At 31.2% G+C, this 22,735-nt stretch overlaps 2 protein-coding genes and 1 pseudogene across 3 annotated transcripts; 2 read left to right on the forward strand and 1 right to left on the reverse strand.

The window, feature by feature from the left end:
• The first annotated feature begins 4,620 nt into the window (after window positions 1-4,620).
• On the forward strand, window positions 4,621-6,661 carry LOC133676414 (DNA-binding protein S1FA-like). The gene is made up of 2 exons (XM_062098051.1): window positions 4,621-4,852; window positions 6,122-6,661. The coding sequence occupies exons 1-2, from the start codon at window positions 4,799-4,801 to the stop codon at window positions 6,335-6,337; spliced, it is 270 nt and encodes an 89-aa protein (XP_061954035.1). The 5' UTR covers window positions 4,621-4,798; the 3' UTR covers window positions 6,338-6,661.
• Window positions 6,662-15,279: 8,618 nt separating this feature from the next.
• On the reverse strand, window positions 15,280-21,921 carry LOC133677618 (cell number regulator 8-like). 2 transcript variants are annotated; one of them, XM_062099723.1, is made up of 4 exons: window positions 21,846-21,921; window positions 21,463-21,787; window positions 16,115-16,317; window positions 15,280-15,654 (listed from the first exon to the last, which is right to left on the reverse strand). In XM_062099723.1, the coding sequence occupies exons 2-4, from the start codon at window positions 21,743-21,745 to the stop codon at window positions 15,415-15,417; spliced, it is 726 nt and encodes a 241-aa protein (XP_061955707.1). In that variant the 5' UTR covers window positions 21,746-21,787; window positions 21,846-21,921; the 3' UTR covers window positions 15,280-15,414. The 2 variants fall into 2 exon arrangements, with proteins under 2 accessions (XP_061955707.1, XP_061955706.1); XM_062099722.1 differs by having other exon boundaries at window positions 21,463-21,917.
• On the forward strand, window positions 18,493-20,567 carry LOC133677220 (luminal-binding protein 4-like; annotated as a pseudogene).
• Window positions 21,922-22,735: the final 814 nt, after the last annotated feature.

The raw sequence follows: 22,735 nt of genomic DNA on the forward strand, positions 1-22,735 counted from the left end.
GTGGCCAACCTAAAATGGTAAACATAACCAACTCTCTTCATGTCGACAAATCTCATTTAGACATGACATGAGGTTCAAGGCATAGTATACTACCACATCCTGAATTTTTTATTTTACAAGTTATTAGTGTTGGCGCACGCTTGAATTCTCATATTACGAGTTATCAATACGGTGCCCACATGAATTCTTTAAGTTGTCAATATAGTACCTACTGCTATGCATCACAAGTTGACAAAATAGACACCTACATGAACAACTCATCCTAACAAGCTAATTACACTAGAGCTCATGATGAATAAATATTCTCTATAATTACTCTTACGAATAGATTTTATATTCTATAGCACATGTGGCCTAAGGTGTATATGTATAAAAAAACCACCAATTATGAAAGACAACACAACAAATCCATATAATTAAACCATAACATAAGTTCTCTTATATTTTTATTCTTATTCTTCTACATATTATTTTCCTTTTACGCTTTGCTAATTTAGGTATTGGAGGGTCCTATGTTCTATATAGGAGAATTGTTTTGCAGGAGAAAATGTATCATCAGTCAAAACCAAATAAAAATAATTCAACCCACTAAATAGTTATAGAGAAACCCATATACTATTAAAAGTTTTTCCAACTTTGTTAGATACTATTTATGTGTTCGCACTTCTTTATAGGTCAAAGCATGAAAAAGGCAAGAAAATCAAACATTCCTAAGATTGTAATAAACATATATGTATAATTTCTTTGAATAGAGCAATGAAACTAAGGCAAAGATTGGAAAAGCCTAAAAGGTAAGTCTCATTGTAGACATTAAAACATTCATCAATAATTAAGGTGTTGTGAGCCTTGAAGATTCATAATCCTTTGAGTTTATGACAGATTGAAATGTCTGGTAAAATAGAGCATATATGTTGCGTTTTACAGCTTCAAGAACACTATAACTCCTCAAAATCACATCTTTTGGTATGCCTTTCTTCTTCATGTACTCTTTTAGATTACCAACTATTGTCTTAATTAGATTCTCATAAACTCCATGGAATTTATTAAATCTTGTCACATGGGTTGTTACAGTTAGAGGCCCTTTAAACCCTATTAACACTTCATTTTTTGTAGATTAACATAATTGAATGGTGTTATAGCATGAACATTGAATTGAAATCCAAGCATTTATAAGAAATAACACAAATTTGAGTTCATCGACCATATAATTAGAATCAGATAATAATGATAGAATATAGAACTACATTTACAATTATCATCACCAATATAAAACAAATTTCAAAGCCTGTATATTTTCTTATAGTAAACAGTGAAACAAAAACTAACTCCTTAAGCCAAAAATCCAATTAATATGAACTTAAAAAATTAGTGAAATCATATGCCATTAACATAATTTAGCTATCATAACAATGTATTTCAATTAAGAAACATTGAATGAATCGAACTAAAAAATTCTACTCCTACTAAAACAAAGTTTCATAAGAGTTTACAATTATCATCACCAATAGAAAATAAATTGCAATGCCTTTATATCTTCTTATAGGAAAAGGTGAAACAAAAACCAACATGCTCTTTAAGCCAAAATTTCAATCAATATGAGCTTAAAAATTAGTGAAATTAAAAGAAAATAAAAGGGTTCCTCCTTTTCCTGTGGCACAATTACTATTCACTGTCTCACAAATCATTATGGCTTGGAGCAGTAATTTTTTTAAAATTTTTAATTTAATCCTCAAACTTTTATTTTACACAATTGAGCTATTTTGAACATAAATTAACACCCAATTGCCTAAAAAAGTTGTTGTTGTGATTATTCCAGCCATCAAATGATCGATTTTTGTGTCAAATGGTTCTATATGATAAGAAAAGTTCAAATTAGATATTTATTTCTTTTTACCTTAAAAATGCCTAAAAATATCTGAACTCCAAAAGATTTTTGATTTCGGGTTTTGATACGGTTTTTCATGTTTTTGAGGTCATGGATTGGTTTAATAGGGTTTCTATGGTGTTTTTTTAGGTGTTTTAGGTCAACAATGGATTGAAAATGAGTTTTAGAAGTAAAAAAACAGCAACCCTGTTTTTCTGGCCACCACAGTGGCTGAAATCTAGAGATTCTAAATATTTTTTAAAAAGTAAATTAGGATGAATGACATGAACTTACAAAAAAAAGCCCCAACAACACCTAGCCTCATTTTAAAAAAAATTAAACCTTTTTTATATCTTTTTTAAAATAATTTTTAAGTCTATAATTTACTCACTATGACTTTTTTAGCTTATTTAGTATTTTTTAAATATTGATTATTTTTTTATTATATTGGATATGTTTAATTTTTTAAGAGGTTAGTATGATTTAGTTGTACTGTTTTTATATTTTTTTTATATGTTAAATTTATTTTTTAAAAATAAAAATATTTATCTTTTATAATATTTTTAATATGTGCAGCCTCACACAATCTTTTTCCTTTTATTTTATTTAATAAATTTTATGTGTGTGTCATTTTCTATAACAAATTGATTTTAATAAAAAAAAATTATTAAACTTAATCAGGTAAATAACCTGTGTTGCGATATTAAATATCTTGATCAAAATTTATCTCTTAATTTTTTCAATTTTATTTTTATTTAACGTCAATAACTTTTTTTTCATTTCTATATACAATGATTCTTAATTTATTTAATTAGATGCATGCATAAGTTTTTCGAGTTATATTTATGAGTTTTTTTATGTAAAAAAACAATTTGAAAAATTTTACATGTTTATTTTTTTTCATGTATTGTTGTTTTTAGCTTGATCCTTAATTTTTTGGATTTCTGATTCTTTTCCTTGATCATTTTATAATAGTTTTATTATTTTTAATTTCACATTTCAATCCAAGTTTATAGTATATATTTTTTTTGTTTTGGTCTTCATTCTTTTGATTTTTTTTCTTTTATTAATGTTTTTTTTATTTTCAATTTAACTCTCAAATTGCAAATATTTTGTTTCCCTTTAATTTATCTTTTATTTTGATATAAACTCTCATTCTTTTAATTTCTATTTTTTAATTTTAGATTTTTTTATGTAATTTCTTTTTTTTTCATTTAATCCTTCAACATTTCATTTAGTAGAGATTGAGCTTCATATTTTTTTTATGTATATAATGTTTTTTGTTCGATGACCCAGGTTATGAGTATGAAAACTTAATCGGTGTTGACATCTTCTTTTGTTTTATTTTCTTTTCCGATTCAGTTGTTCAACATTAATTCTTTTTTTACTTTTTTTACAATTTTTTTTGGTATTATACTTTCATAGAGTTATCCTGATCTCATGTATCAGGTCATGAGTTTCGCGTGGTAACACATCTTTGTCCAAGGCAATATATATATATTTTTTTTATTGTTGTCTCATTTTTTTTTATCATATTATCAAATTAATCATGATTTAAAATTTGGTCCAGTCTTATTGGCCACCAATCTAGTTATATGCTATTAACATAATTTAGCTATCATAGCAATGTATTTCAATTGAGAAATATTGAATGACTGGGAGTGAAGAATTCTACTCCTATTGAAACAAAGTTTCACAACTTTTTGTAACTTTAGATGAAAAAATTGGAAATCAAAGTATAATAGTGACAGAGCACTATACAACACCAAATGGTAGGGATGACAATGAATACTTAAACTCGATTAAAAAACCCGGACTCAAACCCGAACCTAATCAAGTATAAACAAAATCTAACCCAATCGAGTTTCAGTTATCCAATTGATATTCATTGTACATCCATGCCCAATTAAGCGTAACTTGAACTTAGCCTGATTAAATTTGCATTCATATAAACATAACAATTTGAGAATCAATTAAATTTGCATTGATCAAATTTATTTGTACACAAGATTATATATAAAAAGGGACAAGTCTCACACATATGAAGCATCTAAGGAAATAAAATCCATCAAGATCAATACTGGAACCAATACTGGAACCAATACAGCATGTTAGTAACAAATAACTCAGTTTACCTCATTTTTTAAAATAAACCAAAATCACCAAAAGTAATGCATTAAGAAATAAAGGAAATTCACCAGAACCAATAGATATAACTCAATATACCTCCTAAAGCTCCTATCTTGTTTTACATGAGAAAATAAAATCTACCGAGATCAATCACCTAATTGAATATAGAAATGGAAAACTTGTTATACTTTTATTTTAAAAAATAAACCAAAATCTTCAACCACATAATGAAACACACATATAATTTTCATGCAAACTACAAACAACAAAACCAGAAAAAAATAAAAAAAAAAACCTTGAAAGAAGTCATTACTAGAAGAAAAAATATATTAATAGTTTCATGGCTGACTTTGAAGCACAAGAACCCATTCTTTCTCTGCCTCTAAAACACTGCCTTCATCACTTTAATAATTCCTTCCTTTAAGAAAAAAAAAAACAGAGAAAAGGGAAGAGAGAGTATAACAATATAAATTTTTAATAATTTTGAATTTTATAAAACTCAAATTAATAATTTTTAAAATATAAATTTAAAACATAATTAATTAAGCTATTTTCTTTCCTCGTAGTTATAATTATAACGTTTTTAGTCTATAGAGTTAATGATTTAGTTCGGGAGGGTATAACAATATTTGTGTCCTATCCAAACGCTAAAAATTTAGAGGGTCAAAATGAAGTCATTAAATAAATAGCTTCCTTCAATTTTTGTGGTTATAGATCTGCGCATCTCTCCTTCCGTTTTATTATTCCTCTCTGGAATCTTCAAATAGTCCAATTAGAGGAGCGAGGGGCTGATCTCTAGCAGCCATGGCTGACGAGTTCGAGTTCCCTGATCAATCTCCTCCTTCCTTCCAGAATATGGTACGGTACTTGCTTTTACAGACTTCAATTTTCTCTCGAAAATTCAAATCCGAGATCTGTACTAATAGAAATGAATTTTTAGGATTTTAGTTCAGAGATATTTTTTTTATTCGAAGATCTGTACTTGTTTTTTGCATTTTAGCTTCTTGTCGTTAAGATTTTCTTTTATTGCTTATTAGATCTATAAATCTTAAAGCCTTTTCTTTTAATTAAAAGTAAAGGCGAAGGGTTTTGTTTGAGATTATGTGAAAAATCTTATTTTTCTTGTTCTGGTCATGTCGTGTTTGTTTAAAATTCTATGTGAGTGGTTGGCTTTTTTGTTTTAATCCAAGGTTGTGTTTTGATAAAAAAAAAAAAAAAAACCGTCCTTGAGGTCCTAGGTTTATATGCTTTGGTTGAAGATGGAAGATTTTCTCTGAATGTAGTTGAGCTCACGCTGTTCGATTCGAAACTGTTGGTAGACATAGAGCTGAAAGCAAGTATGTGACAGAATTGTAAGAGGATTTGTTAGTGTTTCACTTATAAAGACGACTAGAACTTCTTGTTTTATAAGTCAGTTTAAGCCACTCTACAATCTAATTCAATAATTTGTATCAGAGATTGCTTGATACCAGAATTACCCATTGTCATTTACTTGTCACACCTTTTATTCATTTGCTTTGTCAGATAACCATTTCTTTTGCCATCCATGTTTTGTTATTGTAGTCACTTGTTGTGAACTTGTTGTGATTGCTTGTTCTGTTATTGTTCTCAATAACTTGATGGAATTGTGAGGAGAGATGGTTGTAAAGATGTGTGGAGATACCGCATTCTCTTTGCGTTAAATTCCCATATAATCTATGTAACCTATTCTACATCCATGATTATTTATTTTGGAACCAAACATTTGGTGTATCGATATATTTATATATCTAAATATGGGTATTTGAGCATTCTGATACCCTCTGCAAGATGATGGGTTATGCTTGAACAGGTTTAACCTAGGCACTTATTAATCCGGATTGGCATTAGAACTCTATTGAATTGCACCACTATTTAGTGAATCAGCCTTTTTATGAAAGTATCAGGATGAGTCCTCTAAAGGAAGATTTCAAAGGTAAATTTTTTGGGTTATGATTTCTGTATCATGTATAGATTGTCTCATATGATTGAAGTTGTTTTTACTTGGAATATTTACTGGTGGGCTGTGCTTGTCCTTGCTTCCTGTTTCATCTTGTTTGCTGTACGATGTTTTCTCACTAGAATACAATTAAATTTTATGATGAACAGGGGAATGTGATCAAGGATGCTGAGCCTAAAGGGTTAAACCCGGGGTTGATAGTGCTGCTGGTTATTGGGGGGTTACTCTTGTCATTCCTAGTTGGAAACTTTGTGCTTTACACATATGCGCAGAAGACCCTTCCTCCGAAAAAGAAGAAGCCAGTCTCAAAGAAGAAGATGAAGAAGGAGAGACTGAAGCAAGGAGTATCTGCACCAGGAGAGTGAAAAGTTAAGACTAGTTTTATGTTAGTCCTGTCCGTGTTGAGCTGTTGTGTTCCGAATTTCCCCTTCTTTGATGTCGAGAGAGCTGTGTCAGTTATGTTTACCGCTTTCATAATTTTAGAAATTAAAACTAATTAGAAGTTAATATTCTAGTTTTGGATAGAACAGGAGTTTAAAAATGACGATTGCCTTTGTAATGCGGCCCCTGTCATGGGAGTCGTCATCCTCTGCATTGTTTCCGCTTGTTTCAGGCCTTGTAGAGCTACTAAATAGGCATTTGAAAACCAATAAACCACAAAATTTATCAAGGAAAAGGGTTGTTGCTGATCTCGGAGCCGGGCTGCATTTTGCTATTGCAGACATTACTGTTGTAGCAAATCATACTGCAAAGTGGGTCTTAACATTTAATTTTTCCCCCAAGTTGCCAACAAAAATTATCATGGTTTTAGTGGGGAATGTTAATTTGATACTCCCTAAAACCTTGCATTTTTCACAAACGAAGGAATTTCCTACAGAAACGCGCACGCTTCACTCCCATCAATTTCAAGCACGCTTGAACTCCCGAAGTTCTTTTTATCTTTACCTTGTAGTAGTCGTTTGCTATTGGTTTCTCACCTGTATTTAGTCTTTGATGGACTCACTTGAGGGTTGAGGGTAGATTAGCTGAACTAATTCAAAGTTCAGCTAATAGCTTTATAATTACAACTTAAAATATATGTTATTGAAGTTGGGATTTCTATGGCTGCTGGCACCAGACTTCCCTGTCCCAAAAACAACCCGTGTAGGTGTAGACTCGACAAATATGAGTTGTGCGAGGAGGCTAGCGTCCTTGCCATGCGTTGTGCTTCCAAGGTTATGTGGTTGAAAGGAAATGGAGGAGGATTTTAGGACTTTTCCAACCCGAAAAATTCTCGGTATTTTATCATAAATAACCTAACCCGTACGAAGACTAAACAGAGAAAGTCGCGCTCTCTCTCTCTCTCTCTCTCTCTCTCTCTCTATATATATATATATATATATGTGTGTGTGTGTGTGTGTGTGTGTGTGTGTGTGTGTGTGTGTGTGTGTGTGTGTGTGTGTGTGTGTGTTATTTTTATGGATAATTACTAAAATATACCTTATATATTTTGCTCTGTTTTTGTTTTCAATCTAAGGTTTAAAAAATTGTAATTTCTCTATGTAGTAAACCAGAAAAATCAAATTAGATGAAAATTATTTTTTTCTTCGTATATAATAAATGTAAATTTGCAAAATTTTCTCACCAAACCTTTTTTCTCTCTCTTCCAAACACTCTCTCTCTCTCCAATAACATGACACACCCGCATAAAAGCATTAAATATGAAGCCAGATCTCTTCACACAAATATCAGGAGCAAAAAAAATAAAATTCAGGAGCAAAAACCTCTTGCTGGTGTTGTTTTATTCAATCTTTTTTGAAATCATGAAAACTCCTTAATTTGATATATTAGGGTTACTATAGGCGATGACATTTGCAAGAAGTTTGTTTGGTGAGATGCTGGATTTCTTGGACTAGTATGATTTATGGGTATTATAATAATGGTTATGTTTTATCTGCTAAGGTTTTATTTGACATCAGGCTGGAGAAAAACTTGATCTTTAGAAATGCGATATTGGTGGATATTGACAAAATAAGTAACCTCATGTTAACTTTTTAAACCCGTAATGTGGATTATTAGATCAAAAATATCTTATTTAAAAAAGCAATGAAGCTCAATTCTCAACCAATAAAATATTAAATGATAAAATTAAAAAAAAAGCTTAATTTTACAAAAGGATTCAAAACAAAAAATAGCAATTAAGAAAATAAAAATCAAAATTAAAATAAAAAACTAAATTAGAGAACAAATACAATTTTTTTACTGAAGAGTGAAATTAAAAATAATAATCAATTTAACAAAAGGACCAAATAAAAAATTAAAAAATAAGGATCAAATTAAAAAACAATAACATATCACAAATTAGGATTGAATGATGAAATTGAAACAAATCTAAAGTTTACAAAAAAATCAAGAACAAAAATTAAAAATTAAAAAAAAATTATCGAAGTTGACATCTTAATAAATAAGAAGATAACTCTAAGATTTTGAATGACAACCATGATTTTCGAGGGGAGGAGAGAGAAAAGTGGGAGGAGAAGAAAAAAAAATTCATTGGTGTCACATCAGCACTCCACCATCATAACATATCATCCCAAAAAAAAGATCTTGATGCAAAGCTTCTATCGTAACCATGTAAATTGGTTTTTAGTTGTCAGGAGGCTTGCATTGCCCGAAGAGCGTGGACGCCTTCTATACACACTCGCTACTTCTTGTTTTGTAATTATATTTTATATTTGTTAGAATACCAAATTTCCCTTCATCCAACATAATAATAACAATAAAAACCAATATAAAAATACGGAAAGCTGATTGACACCAGTCTCCCACACACTAACATCTACGTTCAACACACCATCTATTTCTTGTTTTTTTAATTTTATTTTATATTTATTAAAATATCAAATCGCCCTTCATCCAACCTAATAATAATGATTAAAACTAGTATAAAAATACAGAAAAGCTCACGGACGCAAGTTTACAAATTTATGTTTGTATTTTGGTTATTTTACTGTACTTTTAAAATACAAAAACACTTATTTATCTTCAACCAAATAATGACTAATGGATTTTATGAAAAGATTTTATTGCCCTCAATACTCGGGTCAAGGATTTTTTTTGTGGGAATAACAAAAACATCATTATAGTGTTCTAGTTAATAATACTTTTAGGTTTTGTCTATATAAATAGTGTTTTTCCAAGGCCTATTAGGTTTTGTTAATATTAATATGAACAAAATAAAAGAATTAAGGGTTTTGGTGGATACTTTTACTGTACTCATATTTTATTGTGAATGGTGTTGCTTAATGAACGATGCCTTTTTTATTTTTTATTTTGGTCCCTAGAATTTATTTCTTTTGAATTTCATCTTTTATGTGATGTTTGTTATATTTTATGTGTTGATATTTCCCTTTTCTTTTATTTTCTTAAGAATTCAATTTATGTAATGTGATTTTAAAATTGAATTAGAGGTCAATTTCATGAAATAAGATTTTAATTTGTTGTGATTAAAAAAATTAAAAGAAGATGGATAAAAATAAAAAAAATAGAAAACTAATAGGCCATTATTTCATGTTTGTGAAAAAAAATCCATTTTCATCCATAAAATTCTCATTTATTCATTTTTGGTTCCTTTATTTTAGGCCTTTTTGTTTAGATCCTAAACATCATTTATTTTATATTTATGTCACATTCTATCACATTCATTTTTTAATGGTTGTAATTTTGGTTTTTCTCACCAATTTAATAGTATTTTAAGATTGAATATGAATTTATTTAGATTCTTATGATATTCTTAGGTGTTTTCATGTGAAACTTTGATTGAAAATGAGTTTTTGAAATCCCAAAGACTTAGATCCCAACTTTTTGGCTACCAAATCTTTACTGGTAGATAACATGTCACCTATTTATTTTTAAAAATAAGGATTATTCACTCTATTAAAAATAAAAAAGCAAGAAGGCCAAACATAAAACCTAGCAATGTAGACCCACTCACACCTAGGCTTATTTGAGTTAGGCCACGGTGTGTCAATGCTGAGGTGCTTGGTCTCTTTTCATATAATATTTTATTTATTATAGCATTTTTTATATATAATATTAGCAATCATTTTGTTAATTAATATATATGAATCTAATATGCAAATTCTTTTAAATATGTGATGATGAATATTAAAAAAAAATATTTTATTATATTTCATAATATTTTCTTAGATTAATTATTTTCTCTTCAATTGCGTGTAAAATATCGAGACATGATTCTCAATGTTTTGTTTTATTTTTTTTTTAAATTGCTTTTCATATTGTATTTTAACTTCAAAAATATTTATGATAAAAAACAAGTTTTAGTTAAATAAAAAGGAGTGCATAATAAGGAAATGTAGTTTCAATTAAAGAGATACATTTTTTTATGCATATTTTAAATTATTCAATTTTTTTTAAATATTTAAATTCACAATACTTTTAATTTTAAAAAACATGCTACTAATAAAAACATATTTTGATAAAACAATGCATGAATAATTTGTTTAATAAAAAATATTTTTTTGAAAAATAAATCATAATTTTTCACACAAATATCCATTTTGAGTATAATAAAAACCAAATAAAAATAAAATTTGAAAACACCCCCACAGCATTGCGCAGTTAAATAACGCGTTACGGTCTATTTGTGAAATAAGATGTGAATATTTTATGCTAAATTCGCAATTATTTATTAAGAATCCATTGTTGCGCTATCAAATCTTCAATATTTGTTTTTGTTTTTTTAGTGATTTTTTTATGGGTTTTTGAGGGGAAATTTTTAAATAATGGAGAGCATTTCTAGATACTCTCCACCTTCCTTGCTTTCGGTACAGATATTTGATGAATAAATAGATGAATAAATACATTATTATTATTATTATTATTATTATTATTATTATTATTATCATCATTATAGAGAAAAAGCCTGCTCTGGGATTCCCTTACCAACAAGCACAACCAACTTGACAGAAACAACCTTGTATGTTTACTTACCATATCAGTATATCTGAAAGCTTAAATTTAAACTTAATCTATAGTAGTTGTTTGCTCTTTAATTCTTTAATTAAAAGTAATCAGCTGGCTAATACATGAACTTATTTTCATTTAAACCAGTGTTTTATTGACTAATTCAGCAGCGAAAAAAAGAGAGTGGGTCCCATTGTACTATGAGAAGGATTAATTTTCTTGGGGTTTTGGGTTAGATAATTAATACCCTTCCATTTAGGGTATGCTAGAAAAATATATGAAAATAAAAAAATAATTTTTTTAATATTATCATGAAATTCGATGTAATTGTTTAAATTTTAAAAATTCAAACCTGATTATTTTTTAATCATAATTTTAAATTAAATTGTATAAAAATTGGTTGAATATAACATTGTTCATTAGATAGGTCTAAAGAAAAAAAATCAACTCAATATTAAAAGATAAAATTAAATAAAAATCTTATATTAAAGAATGACGTTGAAAAAAAATAAAAATAAAAAAGGGGTAAAAAAAATCCAAAGGAATAAAAAACTTCATATTAAAGAATTGATTTGGAAGAGAAAAAACCAAAAGATTAAGAAAGGGGAAAAAAACTTTTATTATATGATAAAAAAACACAAGAGCTAATTTACTATCAATCCAATATTAATAGATAAAATTAAGTAAAATCTCATATTAAATGATGAAATTGAAATAAAAAATAAAAGACAAAAAAGGGTAAAAAACCTAAAAAAAAATAAAAATTTCATATCAAAAGATGAAATTAAAAGGAATAACTCAAAAGATAAAATAAAAAATAAAAAAAATGGGTAGGACTCAAATAGCCAATAAAAAAAAACCATGAGTTTATTGGAAAAACCTTGACGTATGGGCATGAAGGAGGCCAGTGCGCCTAAGCTTTTATTTCTTTTCTTTGTATAAGATACAGATGACATGTTGCATTTTCTTTTTTTATAAAAGAAAAATACATAAACGACATATCATCTATTGTCTAAAAGAAATTATTTGCTTACACTAGGATTCAAATGCAAAACCTCAAAGTCAAGCTACATGTTATTACTGAGCTATAACTCAAAGCTTGTTATTAAATTACTAAAATAATATATTGACCTGATTTACTATTTATATGATCAATTAAATTGATCCACATGTTTTAATTGTACTAATAATGATAATTTACAATATTAAATTTTTGATACTTAATTGCTTCTTTTTGATTGGTTGATTCTTTCTGTTTCATATCCCAGAGAAAAAAAAATAGATAAAAAAATGCTAAAATTATTAACTTAAAACTAAAACACATTGGATGATCACTGTGCAGCCGATATTATTTACCCCTTCACAAAATACTGTGTAGCCGACAAAATTTCAGGTCAACTGAATTAAAAGTTTTTAGAATATCAGTTTTAGAATAGTTTGTTTATATTACATAACTTATTGTATCAGGGACTGCAGAAAAGCTTAGAAGGTTTGGCAGGAACTTGGTTTCATTAAAACAACTAATTTTCTTGGTGGGAATATTGTTGACTAAATTATTCAGCAAGTGGATTTAGATCAGGATCATTTGTTTCTTTCAGCTATATGGTGGATTCAGAGGCAAATAAACTGTTTTGCTTTCAAAAACTACTCTGAAGACAATGTTTGATTAAGGAAAAATATTTAGAGAATGACTGCTGATTCTCATATGGCTTGGGGAGAAGATATGAATGTAACCAAAGAAACAATCTAGATCTTATGGCAATGGTCTCCTTGAGATTTTGTAAAGATTAATGTGGATGGTAGCTCTCTCGGTAACCTTGGTAGGATTGGAGTTGATAGTTTAATTAGGTCCAGTACGGGGAATTTTCTTGTTTGATTTACTGTCTTTGTAGGTATTGCTTGCAACCTTCTTCCAGAGTTACAATCTATTGCTAAAAGAATCTATTGCTAAAAGACTGAAGTTGATTTCGAATCAAGGATATCACAAGATAATCTATCACTCAAACTTGAAGAATGCACTTACATTATTATCTGCTAATCAACTGAGTTTTTATAATTACATGCTCTTTTTTTAGAGATTAAAGAATTAATAAATAATGACCGGACTGTAAGATTTAGAGAGGCTAATTTTTGTGCTGATTTTATGGCAAAGCTTTTGATGATCTGGGATGAGCCTCCTCAAGGCTTGCAACAGCTTCTTCTAGCAGATAACATGAGAATTAGCTTAACTAGAGTTGTTTAGTCTTTTTTTTTTTCTTTGTTTCCATTAACAAAAAAACAAAAAATTTATTTCGCCAATCACTTAACAGGTTTTTACTTTGTAAATTTAGTAAAGAAAGGATATTTATTATTACCTTATTTTTTAAAAAACAAAAATAATAAAGATAATAAAAAAAACAAACCCACCTCAACACCAAGATAGTCCTATCTACCAGCTCAAAAACACCAGAAAAAAACTTGGACGCATTATTTTGAAACCAGCCACCAGCTACACAAGAAAAATGGGTGACCCACACTAACTATTACTACAGTCCAGCCTCCCTCCCTACACACCGACCTCCCTCTCTTCCTCCACAAGCAGTCACCATTATCAAAGGAACCCATATCCAGCACTGAATCAGCATATTCAACCTTGGCCTCCCATAAAAAAACCCAAATTAAACCAACCCCCATTTCTTTCATTCTGGCTGGATTACCCATCATCCTTGTCTTCAACCTCCGCCCACCTCTTCAATCTTTGCTCACCTCTTCACCACCACCTACAACCCACTCACCAGACACTAGCATAGCCCAGCCACAGCACCTCCAACCTATGGACTAATACGCCCATATGCACGCGCGGGCCTTTGGTTCTTTCTTTTTTCTAATTATTTTTTAAAATCAATGCTGTTTTATATGGTTTTTTTCTTTATTTTTTTATATTTAAATTAATAATCCTTCTTTCTTTAACTTTTTTAAATGATAATTTTTTTATGTATTTAAATTTTAAAGAGTTTTTCTGATTATCTATCATTTTCTTTAAAAATCTATATATATATATATATACACACATAATTATTTTATTTAAAAAACAATATCTAACCCCCGGTAAAGTTTATATCGAATATTTAATGAGATAATTGTATGGTTAAACTAAAAAACAAAAAATATAAATAATTGAGATGTAAATCCATAACACGTGGCTTCATTTAGCGCCATCATCAAATATTACATACAATGGGCGCTCAAATCAATTAGAATGTTTAGTGGATAAAAAAATAATAATTCATTTTTTAATTATTGCCGAGAAAGGTTAAAGGTTGAGCAGTGTTATAATTTTATTATATTATTCCCTGCGTTGTAGTTTAGATAAATTTTATTTTTATATAAAAAAATATTCAAGTAATTTTGATACATTTTTTAATAAAAAAATTTATAATGAATTAAAAATATGATGTGAATGATTTTTTTTATAAATATTTATATAATATCATATTAAAATGATTTTTTTTTTAATATTGAAACGATTATATATCTGATTATCACAAGTTAACTTGTTAAATTTATAATACAGGTTATGAAATTGCGATAATTCTATAGAAAACAAAAAAATTCCTAACTTGTTAAAATAAATTATGAAGGTAAATTTTTAATTAATCTAATAAAGAATAAACAAAAAAATAAATTAAAAAAAAATAAAAAACCTACCTCAGTCAAACTAAGTTAAATTATCAAACCCGTAACCCTAGTCATGTTGATCTCATAAAAAACTAACAAAAAAAAATTATAAAACTTAATTTCTATTTAATCAATTAAAAAAAATAAAAAAATAAATATCAATTAAAATACAAAACAACCTAAATCAAACCAAACTAATCACTTGAACCAGTAAACATCGACCGTCCACGTCGCTTCCTTTTTCATTCATATTGAGAAATAGTCCGCAGGTTTATAAACGAAAATATCTATAGCAAAAAGAAAAAAAATAAAGACTTTTCTTCTAAATAGAGGAATTCCTACGCGTACATCTTATAAATTGAATGTGCTTATGAACATAAGAATAGTAATTACTATAAATTGAATGTAATTATGAACATAATTAGTCAGAAAAAAACCATGTCATAAGTTAAATTTTCATATTTCACGTTTAAAGAATATATGTATATTATAAAATGTGAATTATTAAATATAAACCAAACATTACTGGGAAAAAAATATTCTGAAAATCCATACCCCAAGCATCCCTTTAAACTTAAAAGCAACGTGCCTTCAGCACATCACTCGACACTTCCACCAAAAACACTTCAATGGATAATTATAAACATTAAATTTAGGACAGGTTTCCATAATTATTTTTTACAAGTGGCCATCAAAAGCGTCCATATTTATTTATGCTTGGAGAAGATCCAACAAAACCACATGGTTTCCAGAAACTTTAAACATCACACCCAAATATGTAAGAACAGGATATAAGTTTCTAATACTGGGAAGGAAGCATTCAAGCCCCACGTCCCATGGATTGCTCCCCAGGAGGGATCATAACCAAGACTGGTTGAGCATTGAAACCAGGATGGAGTACCCTACGACGAATCTCGCGAGCTTCCTGGCAAAGAGCACATGTGTGGCAGAAAAAATGAGTTGCAAAATCACATGCTGATTCACACTGCTCACGTTGCAGACCATCTTCCACAAAGCTTCCACAGCAACCACATGACCTATTAAGTGCCTCACAGCTACCCTGTTTCACATTAACAGCCACTGAAATTAATGCTTGAAAGGCAATCTTTCTAAATTTCCTTGATTTACAAAAGCAGGGAAAAAAAAAACCCGATGCCATCTTATTTCCTTACAAAAAAGAAAATTTCAAGAGTCTTGAAGCCCTACCACCGGGTATAAATTGGGAAAAAGAGCTTTTTTCAACACGTAATTGTGCACTCATAGCCAAAAAAAAAAAAACTGCATCAATATAGCAATGCAAATGTAGACTATTTCTTGGAACAAGTCTAAATTAACTGGATTGGAACTCATATAAGGGCCCTGCTCCTTGAAAAGGAGTGGAACTGTAAAAGAAAATGAAGTTTCAAACACATAACTAATGATTACAGCAGAGATGATAATAAAGCTACACCAAGAATCAGAATTCAAAATCATGTTTAAATTGCAGATATACGGGAGCAAGTCTTAGGGAAATAACTTGCCTCTAGGTTAAACTTCCGGCGGATAGCTGTCCGGCTAGGATATGAAAACCATGGTGCAAGGCAATTCCCACCAAAAAATGAGCTGCCAATCAGGTACAAACCATAGTATGACAAGCAGTGGGATGCAAATGTTCCAGGAGTAGATCCAAGTCTCTCAGCATTGCTTCCATACAGCACGCAAGGGGCAATGCTTCCAAGAAGACCTTGCACAATTGAAAAAAAGAAAATGAAGGGATTGTCCACAATGATAGGTGGGGTTCTTGAACAAATTGATTACATGCACGCTGAAGGAACTGTTATGGTAAATGGATTCCAGAATCTGGAATCATTGCATGCTAAATGCTTCCAAATCAAATAAAGGCTTCCAAATAAGCTAAAAGCTGTTATGGTAAATGGATTCCAGAATCTGGAATCATTGCATGCTAAATGCTTCCAAATCAAATAAAGGCTTCCAAATAAGCTAAAGGCCAACCCTCCTCCTTTAAATATGTTATACCATGTTCTTTAAAGATCATCCACCCATAAAAATACCATCAAATTTCTTATGCAAAAATAATTGCCAATTGAAAATGAAATTTTTGCTTAAATTCCACTTGGAAAACTAATCTGGTGTTTTCTATTACTTTGGATTTTATGAGAACAAAGTGGGTGCATCTAAGTATAACATAAGGAAACACAACCAAAATAGCTATTGAGCTAAACCAAGCTTACATCTACTTTCTGAAATATCTACCACGCTAGATTGAAGTTACCCAGAAAAATGGGCAAACTTTCTGAAATATCTACATACCATGCACACGTATGAACATCACATAGAGAAGCAACAATGTACAACAAAAAACAACAATGAATTTGATATCCACTTACTATCATGCACATAAAGAACACATAATACCAGAAATTTACTAATAGAAAACAGAAACCATCATGTAAATCTCCAATTGATTAAGAAATAAAAAATTGCCAATTGTTATTATCATTATCATGATACAATTTGCAGATTAGACGATCATTGACCAAAGACTGTTACAAGTTGAATTTGGGAGAGCTTGATTCAATGGGGAAGTACATTAATGGCAAAGTTTCAACTATTTTAATTAATTGACCGTTCATTAGATACCATGTTGGTGTGTGTACACACCATTTCAGTAAGTCCACACGCGGTGTTTTTATTCCCTTGTTATACAAAGCATTTGGTTTGTTCTTTTCAGTTCCTTTTATTGTCCTAGTCATTTCACATGCTGCCATTTCTGATTCTATCAGCTCAAGTCTAGAGGATTGTTGTGGCTGTATATACGCATTGTAACAGAATTTGTTTTTTCATGAGAATATTATGAAGTGATGGATTAATGGAGAGCCTGGAGTTTAGGAAACCAGACTCCTTCTCTCTTCCTATTTAAACTAATTGTTTCTACCCTTGCTACTCATCTAAGAGCTTATACTCCATTTGCACTTCTGGAGAGGATCCAGATTGGTGCTATTAATATTCAGCTTGCAACAAGTGATATCAGAGCGGTCAATCTTCGGACCCTGAACATGATGACTGATACTAAGTCTTGAGACGTGTTTGAGGAGATTAAGGATCTTCTTCATGGGGTGATGGATCAAAACAGATCTATTTTGCAGAAGTTGGAATGAGGTCACTACCCCTACAAGGCTGTTGTGATTGCTGAAAAGAGCATCGACTTTACATCTCCACTGTTACTTGCCATAAGTGATAAGCAAGATGCAACAAACCAGAAGTTAGCTTTTAATATCTGATGAAGGTGCCCTACCAAATTCTCAAATATCTAGCTTCAAGGAGAAGGTTGCTTTGCCAAAGAAACTGAATGGCACCTCCCCAACAATAAAATTGATGATAAAGTTACACCATTTGTATTTTCTTCTCCAGTCCCAAGTGATCCATCTGTCCCAAAACTGAGTCTATCATCAGATGCCAAACCAGAGGGTTTCACTTTACGCCTGTTGCTACTGACGCTACTAGTTTGGTGACTAGAGACCCTATACCCAGATAAAACTGAAGATAAGATCAATTTGAAGGCTGGGGGTTCCTTCAGGGCACCTGAAAACATGCCCTCTTCTCCATTTGTTTGGCTTCTTGCTTGTTTCTCACACACATTCATCACTAAATCAAATTTGGCTCTCTGCCAAATCAATACCAATTCACCTGGATACTATCCGGATTGGTGCCATCAATATCTGAAGCCTCAGTTTCATTCCTCGCGAATTCATGGATCAAATAGTGTGGAAGATGATGAAGCTATTGATGAGGGTTTGCATGCTAGGAATTCTATGATTGATATGTGTATAAAATGTGGGTTTTTGGAGTATGAGAGAAAAGTTTTTGATAAAATGCCAAGAGGGATGAGACTTCTTGGATGGAGTTGATTGTTGCTTATGCAAGAGTGAAGAAAGGAGCGGCAATAAAGCTTGCTGGTGGGATTGGGATGATAGTGGCAAACACAGCAGATAGTGGCGAGAAGCTAATTGTTGATTCTCATCTTCTGCCTGCTACTAAGATTGGTGAAATTGTTGCCATTAAGATTAGAGGATATGTCAAATCGAATCAATATCTAACTGCAACAATTCTATTTCATGGAACGATAATTGGGACTTAACCTGCAGCTCCTAAGGTTGCAAACTTTCGAGCTGTGGTCTGAACTATTGGACACCAAAGATTCTGAAGCTAGATGTCATTGCTCTTAGTGTTAACATTTTGGCTGGTTGAAATAGATTTGTTGGACCAACAGATTTGGAAATTGATCCTAGAAGGGTTGAGTTCAACATCATATCAAAATACTACTTTCTAGGATTAGCAGTGACAACAGAGGGTGGATCAAAACTAGGAACTGTGATTGACATTGATCCTGGGACTATTTACTCTATGTGGCTGTCTCTCAAAAAGGACATGGAGAGATATAGCCAATGATCATGTCCAAACTACAAAGGATGCATGCATCATTGCCGGGCTAGATGTGCCTCAGATAATCAATGAGCCAACAGCTGCAACTATTGCCTATGGCTTGGACAAGAAAGGAGGGGATAATGGTGGTGGTACATTTGATGTTAGCATCTTGACTATTGATAGTGGTGTTTTTGAGGTTCTTGCTACTAGCAGAGACACCCACTTGGGAGAAGAGGACTTCAATCAGAGATTGATGGACTGTTTCATCAAGTTGATCAAGAAGAAGCACAACAAATACATAAGTAAGGATAAGACAGCTCTTGGGAAGCTTTGAAGGGAATGTAAGAGAGCTAAGAGGGCGTTGAGTAGCCAACACCAAGTTCGAGTAGAGATTGAATCACCCATTGATGGCATTGATTTCTTAGAGCCGATAACAAGATCAAGATTCAAAGAGTTGAACATGGACTTATTTAAGAAGACACTGGAGATAGTAAATAAGGCTATGGATAATGCAAGATTAAAGAAGGCTGATATCAAAGAGATTGTGCTTGTTGGTGAAAGTAAAAGAATTCCCAAAGTGCAAGAAATGTTAAAAGAATATTTTGATGGGAAGGAACCTAACAAGGGTGTGAATCCATATGAGGTTGTAGCATATGGTGCTGCTGTTCAAGATGGAATTCTTAGTGGTGAAGGCGGAGAGGAAACCAAAGGCCTTCTACTTGATGTTACTCCTCTGAGTCTGGGTATTGAGACAGTTAGGGGCATGATGACAAAACTAATCCCAAGGAACACTGTTATACCAACTAAGAAGTCCCAAATCTTCACCACCTACCAAGACCAGCAAACCACAATGTCTATAAAGGTTGATGAAGGTGAAAGAAGCTTAACAAAGGATTGTCGTGAGCTTGGGAAATTTGATTTGTTTGGCATTCCTCCAGCTCCAAGGAAAATGACCCAGATTGAGGTCACATTTGAGGTTGATGCCAATTGTATTCTGCATGTGAAAGCCGAGGACAAAGCAGCAAAGAAGTCTCAATCTAGAACCATCACCAACGATAAGGAGGGTCTAAGCCAAGAAGAGATTGATAGGATGGTGAAGGAGGCTGAAGAAATAGCCAAGAAGGATAATAAAATTTGGGAGAAGATTGATGCTAGGAACAAGTTGAAGACTAACATCTACAACATGAGAAGTGCAATCAATGATAAAGACAAGCTTGTTGATAAGATTGATTCAGATGATAAAGAGAGGATCAAAACTGCATTGAAGGAAGCACTTGAATGGTTGGACAATAACCAAAATGCAGAGAAGGATAATTATGAAGAGAAGTTGAAGGAAGTAGAAGAAGTTTGCAATCCTGTCATAAAACAAGTTATTAAAAGTGTGGGAAGTGCAGCTTTGAAGATGGTTAAGGAGGGTCGAGTGCAATTCAACACCATTCATGGCCTCATGGAAGATCATGCCAAGCCTGACTATGCCACCTGTGTTTAAGGTCTTCATGGATGCTTCTATCAAGTAGATGACCCCATCTGGTGCAATTGTCATGCTAACACCCCTACTAGCTGGATCCCTTGTGTTTGGTGTCCAGACTGCCATCTCTGCTTCCAACGCTGGTGGTGTATGGGATAATGCCAAGAAATACATCGAGACTGGTGCTTCAGAGCATGTTCTGATCCTATGGAAGGGTCTTTCACCTTCGAATGCAACCGGGGAGTTTGGTGATGATCTTCATCTAAAGTTTCCATAATTTTCCCTTGAGGACAAGGGCATTTTCAAGGAGGGGAAATGGTGGCAGAGCTAGATTCTAAGGGGAAGAAACAATAATGGAAAAGTTTCAACTATTTTAATTAATTGACCGATCATTAGCTACTGTACCAACACCGTTTCAGCAAGTCCACCTGCAGCGTTTTTATTCCCTTGTTATACGCAGCATTTGGTTAGTTATTTTCAGTTCTTTTTACTGTCCTAGTCATTTCAACGTGTAGCCATTTCTGAAGTGGATATATTGAAACAGAATTTGTTTTTCATGAGAGTATTATGAAGTGATGAATTAATGGTGAGCCTGGAGTTCAGGAAACCATAGACTCCGTCTCTCTTCCTGTTTAAACTAACTTTTTCTACCCTTGTTACTCATCTAAGAGCTTATACTCCATTTGCATTCCTGGAGAGCATCCAGATTGGTGCTATTAATATTCAACTTGCAACAAAGACATATGATCCATTACTTTGCTGCACTTTAATCAATTATAAAAATCTCATTAACAATTTCAAAGAATCTGTAATCTAGAATAATCAATCATCTATTCTCGATAGCAATTCTCGGAAAAGAAAAATTACAAAACGAATCAATCATTAATACCAAGAACGACCCCAATTGAAAGAATGTACGAATAATTTCAAAAAATGATAAATTAATCTATCAACGCACGGAAATTAAAGACTTACAGACTTCAAGATCGCTGCTACAGAATTCATCGTTGCGACCGAGGCAACAGAAAAGGCTGGAGTCCCACTGAGTCCGTCCCATAGGCTCACCCATCACGCTCCCATGAATCAACGGAAGCCCATTGACGGTACATCCATATTCAGCGGTGGCGGTCTTTGCATCAGCAGAAACCTTGGCGGGTTTCTTGTCGTTGTCTTCAAGGTTCTTCTTCAACAACGGGCTTGATTCCTCTCCATCATTATTATAGCTGTTGAAGCTTGGGTTGTTGTTGTTGTCTGTCATTTTTGAGAGTACGGAATCGAAAAGAAAAGCAAAGCCCCTTATATTGGATTATATTTCTACAGAGAAGGTGAAAATTGAAAAGAGTGAAATGGCAGAGGAAATTGGATATGAAAATTTCAAGGAAATGATGTTCTGTATAAACGAGTCCGAGAGTCAATTACTTCTAGTTCTTCCTAAATGATATATATATATATATATATATATATATATATATATATATATATATATAAACCCAACTCTATTTCTTAATTTAATAATTCATTGACAAGAGGCTACCGTGTAGGTTGGATTTTAAATTAAATTAAATAGTAATCGACATGATCGATGTTTAGTTAACTCCACTGAATTTGGCTTTTGAATGATGTTTAGGAAGTTTGTAAAAGTTTTTTTTATTTAAAAATATATAAAATTAATATTTTTTTATTTTTAAAAATTATTTTAAACATTAATATATCAAATTATCTGAAAACATTAACAAAATTTTCAAACAATTTCAATTATATTTTTAAATACAGTCTATAATTTATAGAATAATTCAATAATTTATTAATTTAAAATTTATTATAGTTTGAATTTTAAATTAAATTAAGTAATAATCACAACTAATTGATTTGGCGAGTGAATTTAAAATTTTAAAAAATATTTGATTTCTGAAAAATATTTCTTGAAATAAATATTATTTTAAAACTTGATGTTATTTAAGATAACCCAAAGTGTAACTTGAATTTAATAAATTATTTATTACAAAGACGAGTTTCGAACGAAGAGGAGGGCACAGAAATAAATAAAGAGATGCTACTATAAAACGACAGCTAAAGTGCCGTGTCAATGGCGGTCTTTACAATTAAAGTATTTACGATATTATCGATGACATGACCCTTTGTTTTTATCAGACTAAATTATTCTTAGCCCCTAAGATTCAACTCCATTTAGCTTTTTCCTAATAATATGAACAGCAAGACTGGAGATGGTCTGCCAGCAAATTGTTGG

Source organism: Populus nigra, chromosome 17 (assembly GCF_951802175.1).
Source record: "Populus nigra chromosome 17, ddPopNigr1.1, whole genome shotgun sequence".
Taxonomy (NCBI): domain Eukaryota; kingdom Viridiplantae; phylum Streptophyta; class Magnoliopsida; order Malpighiales; family Salicaceae; genus Populus; species Populus nigra.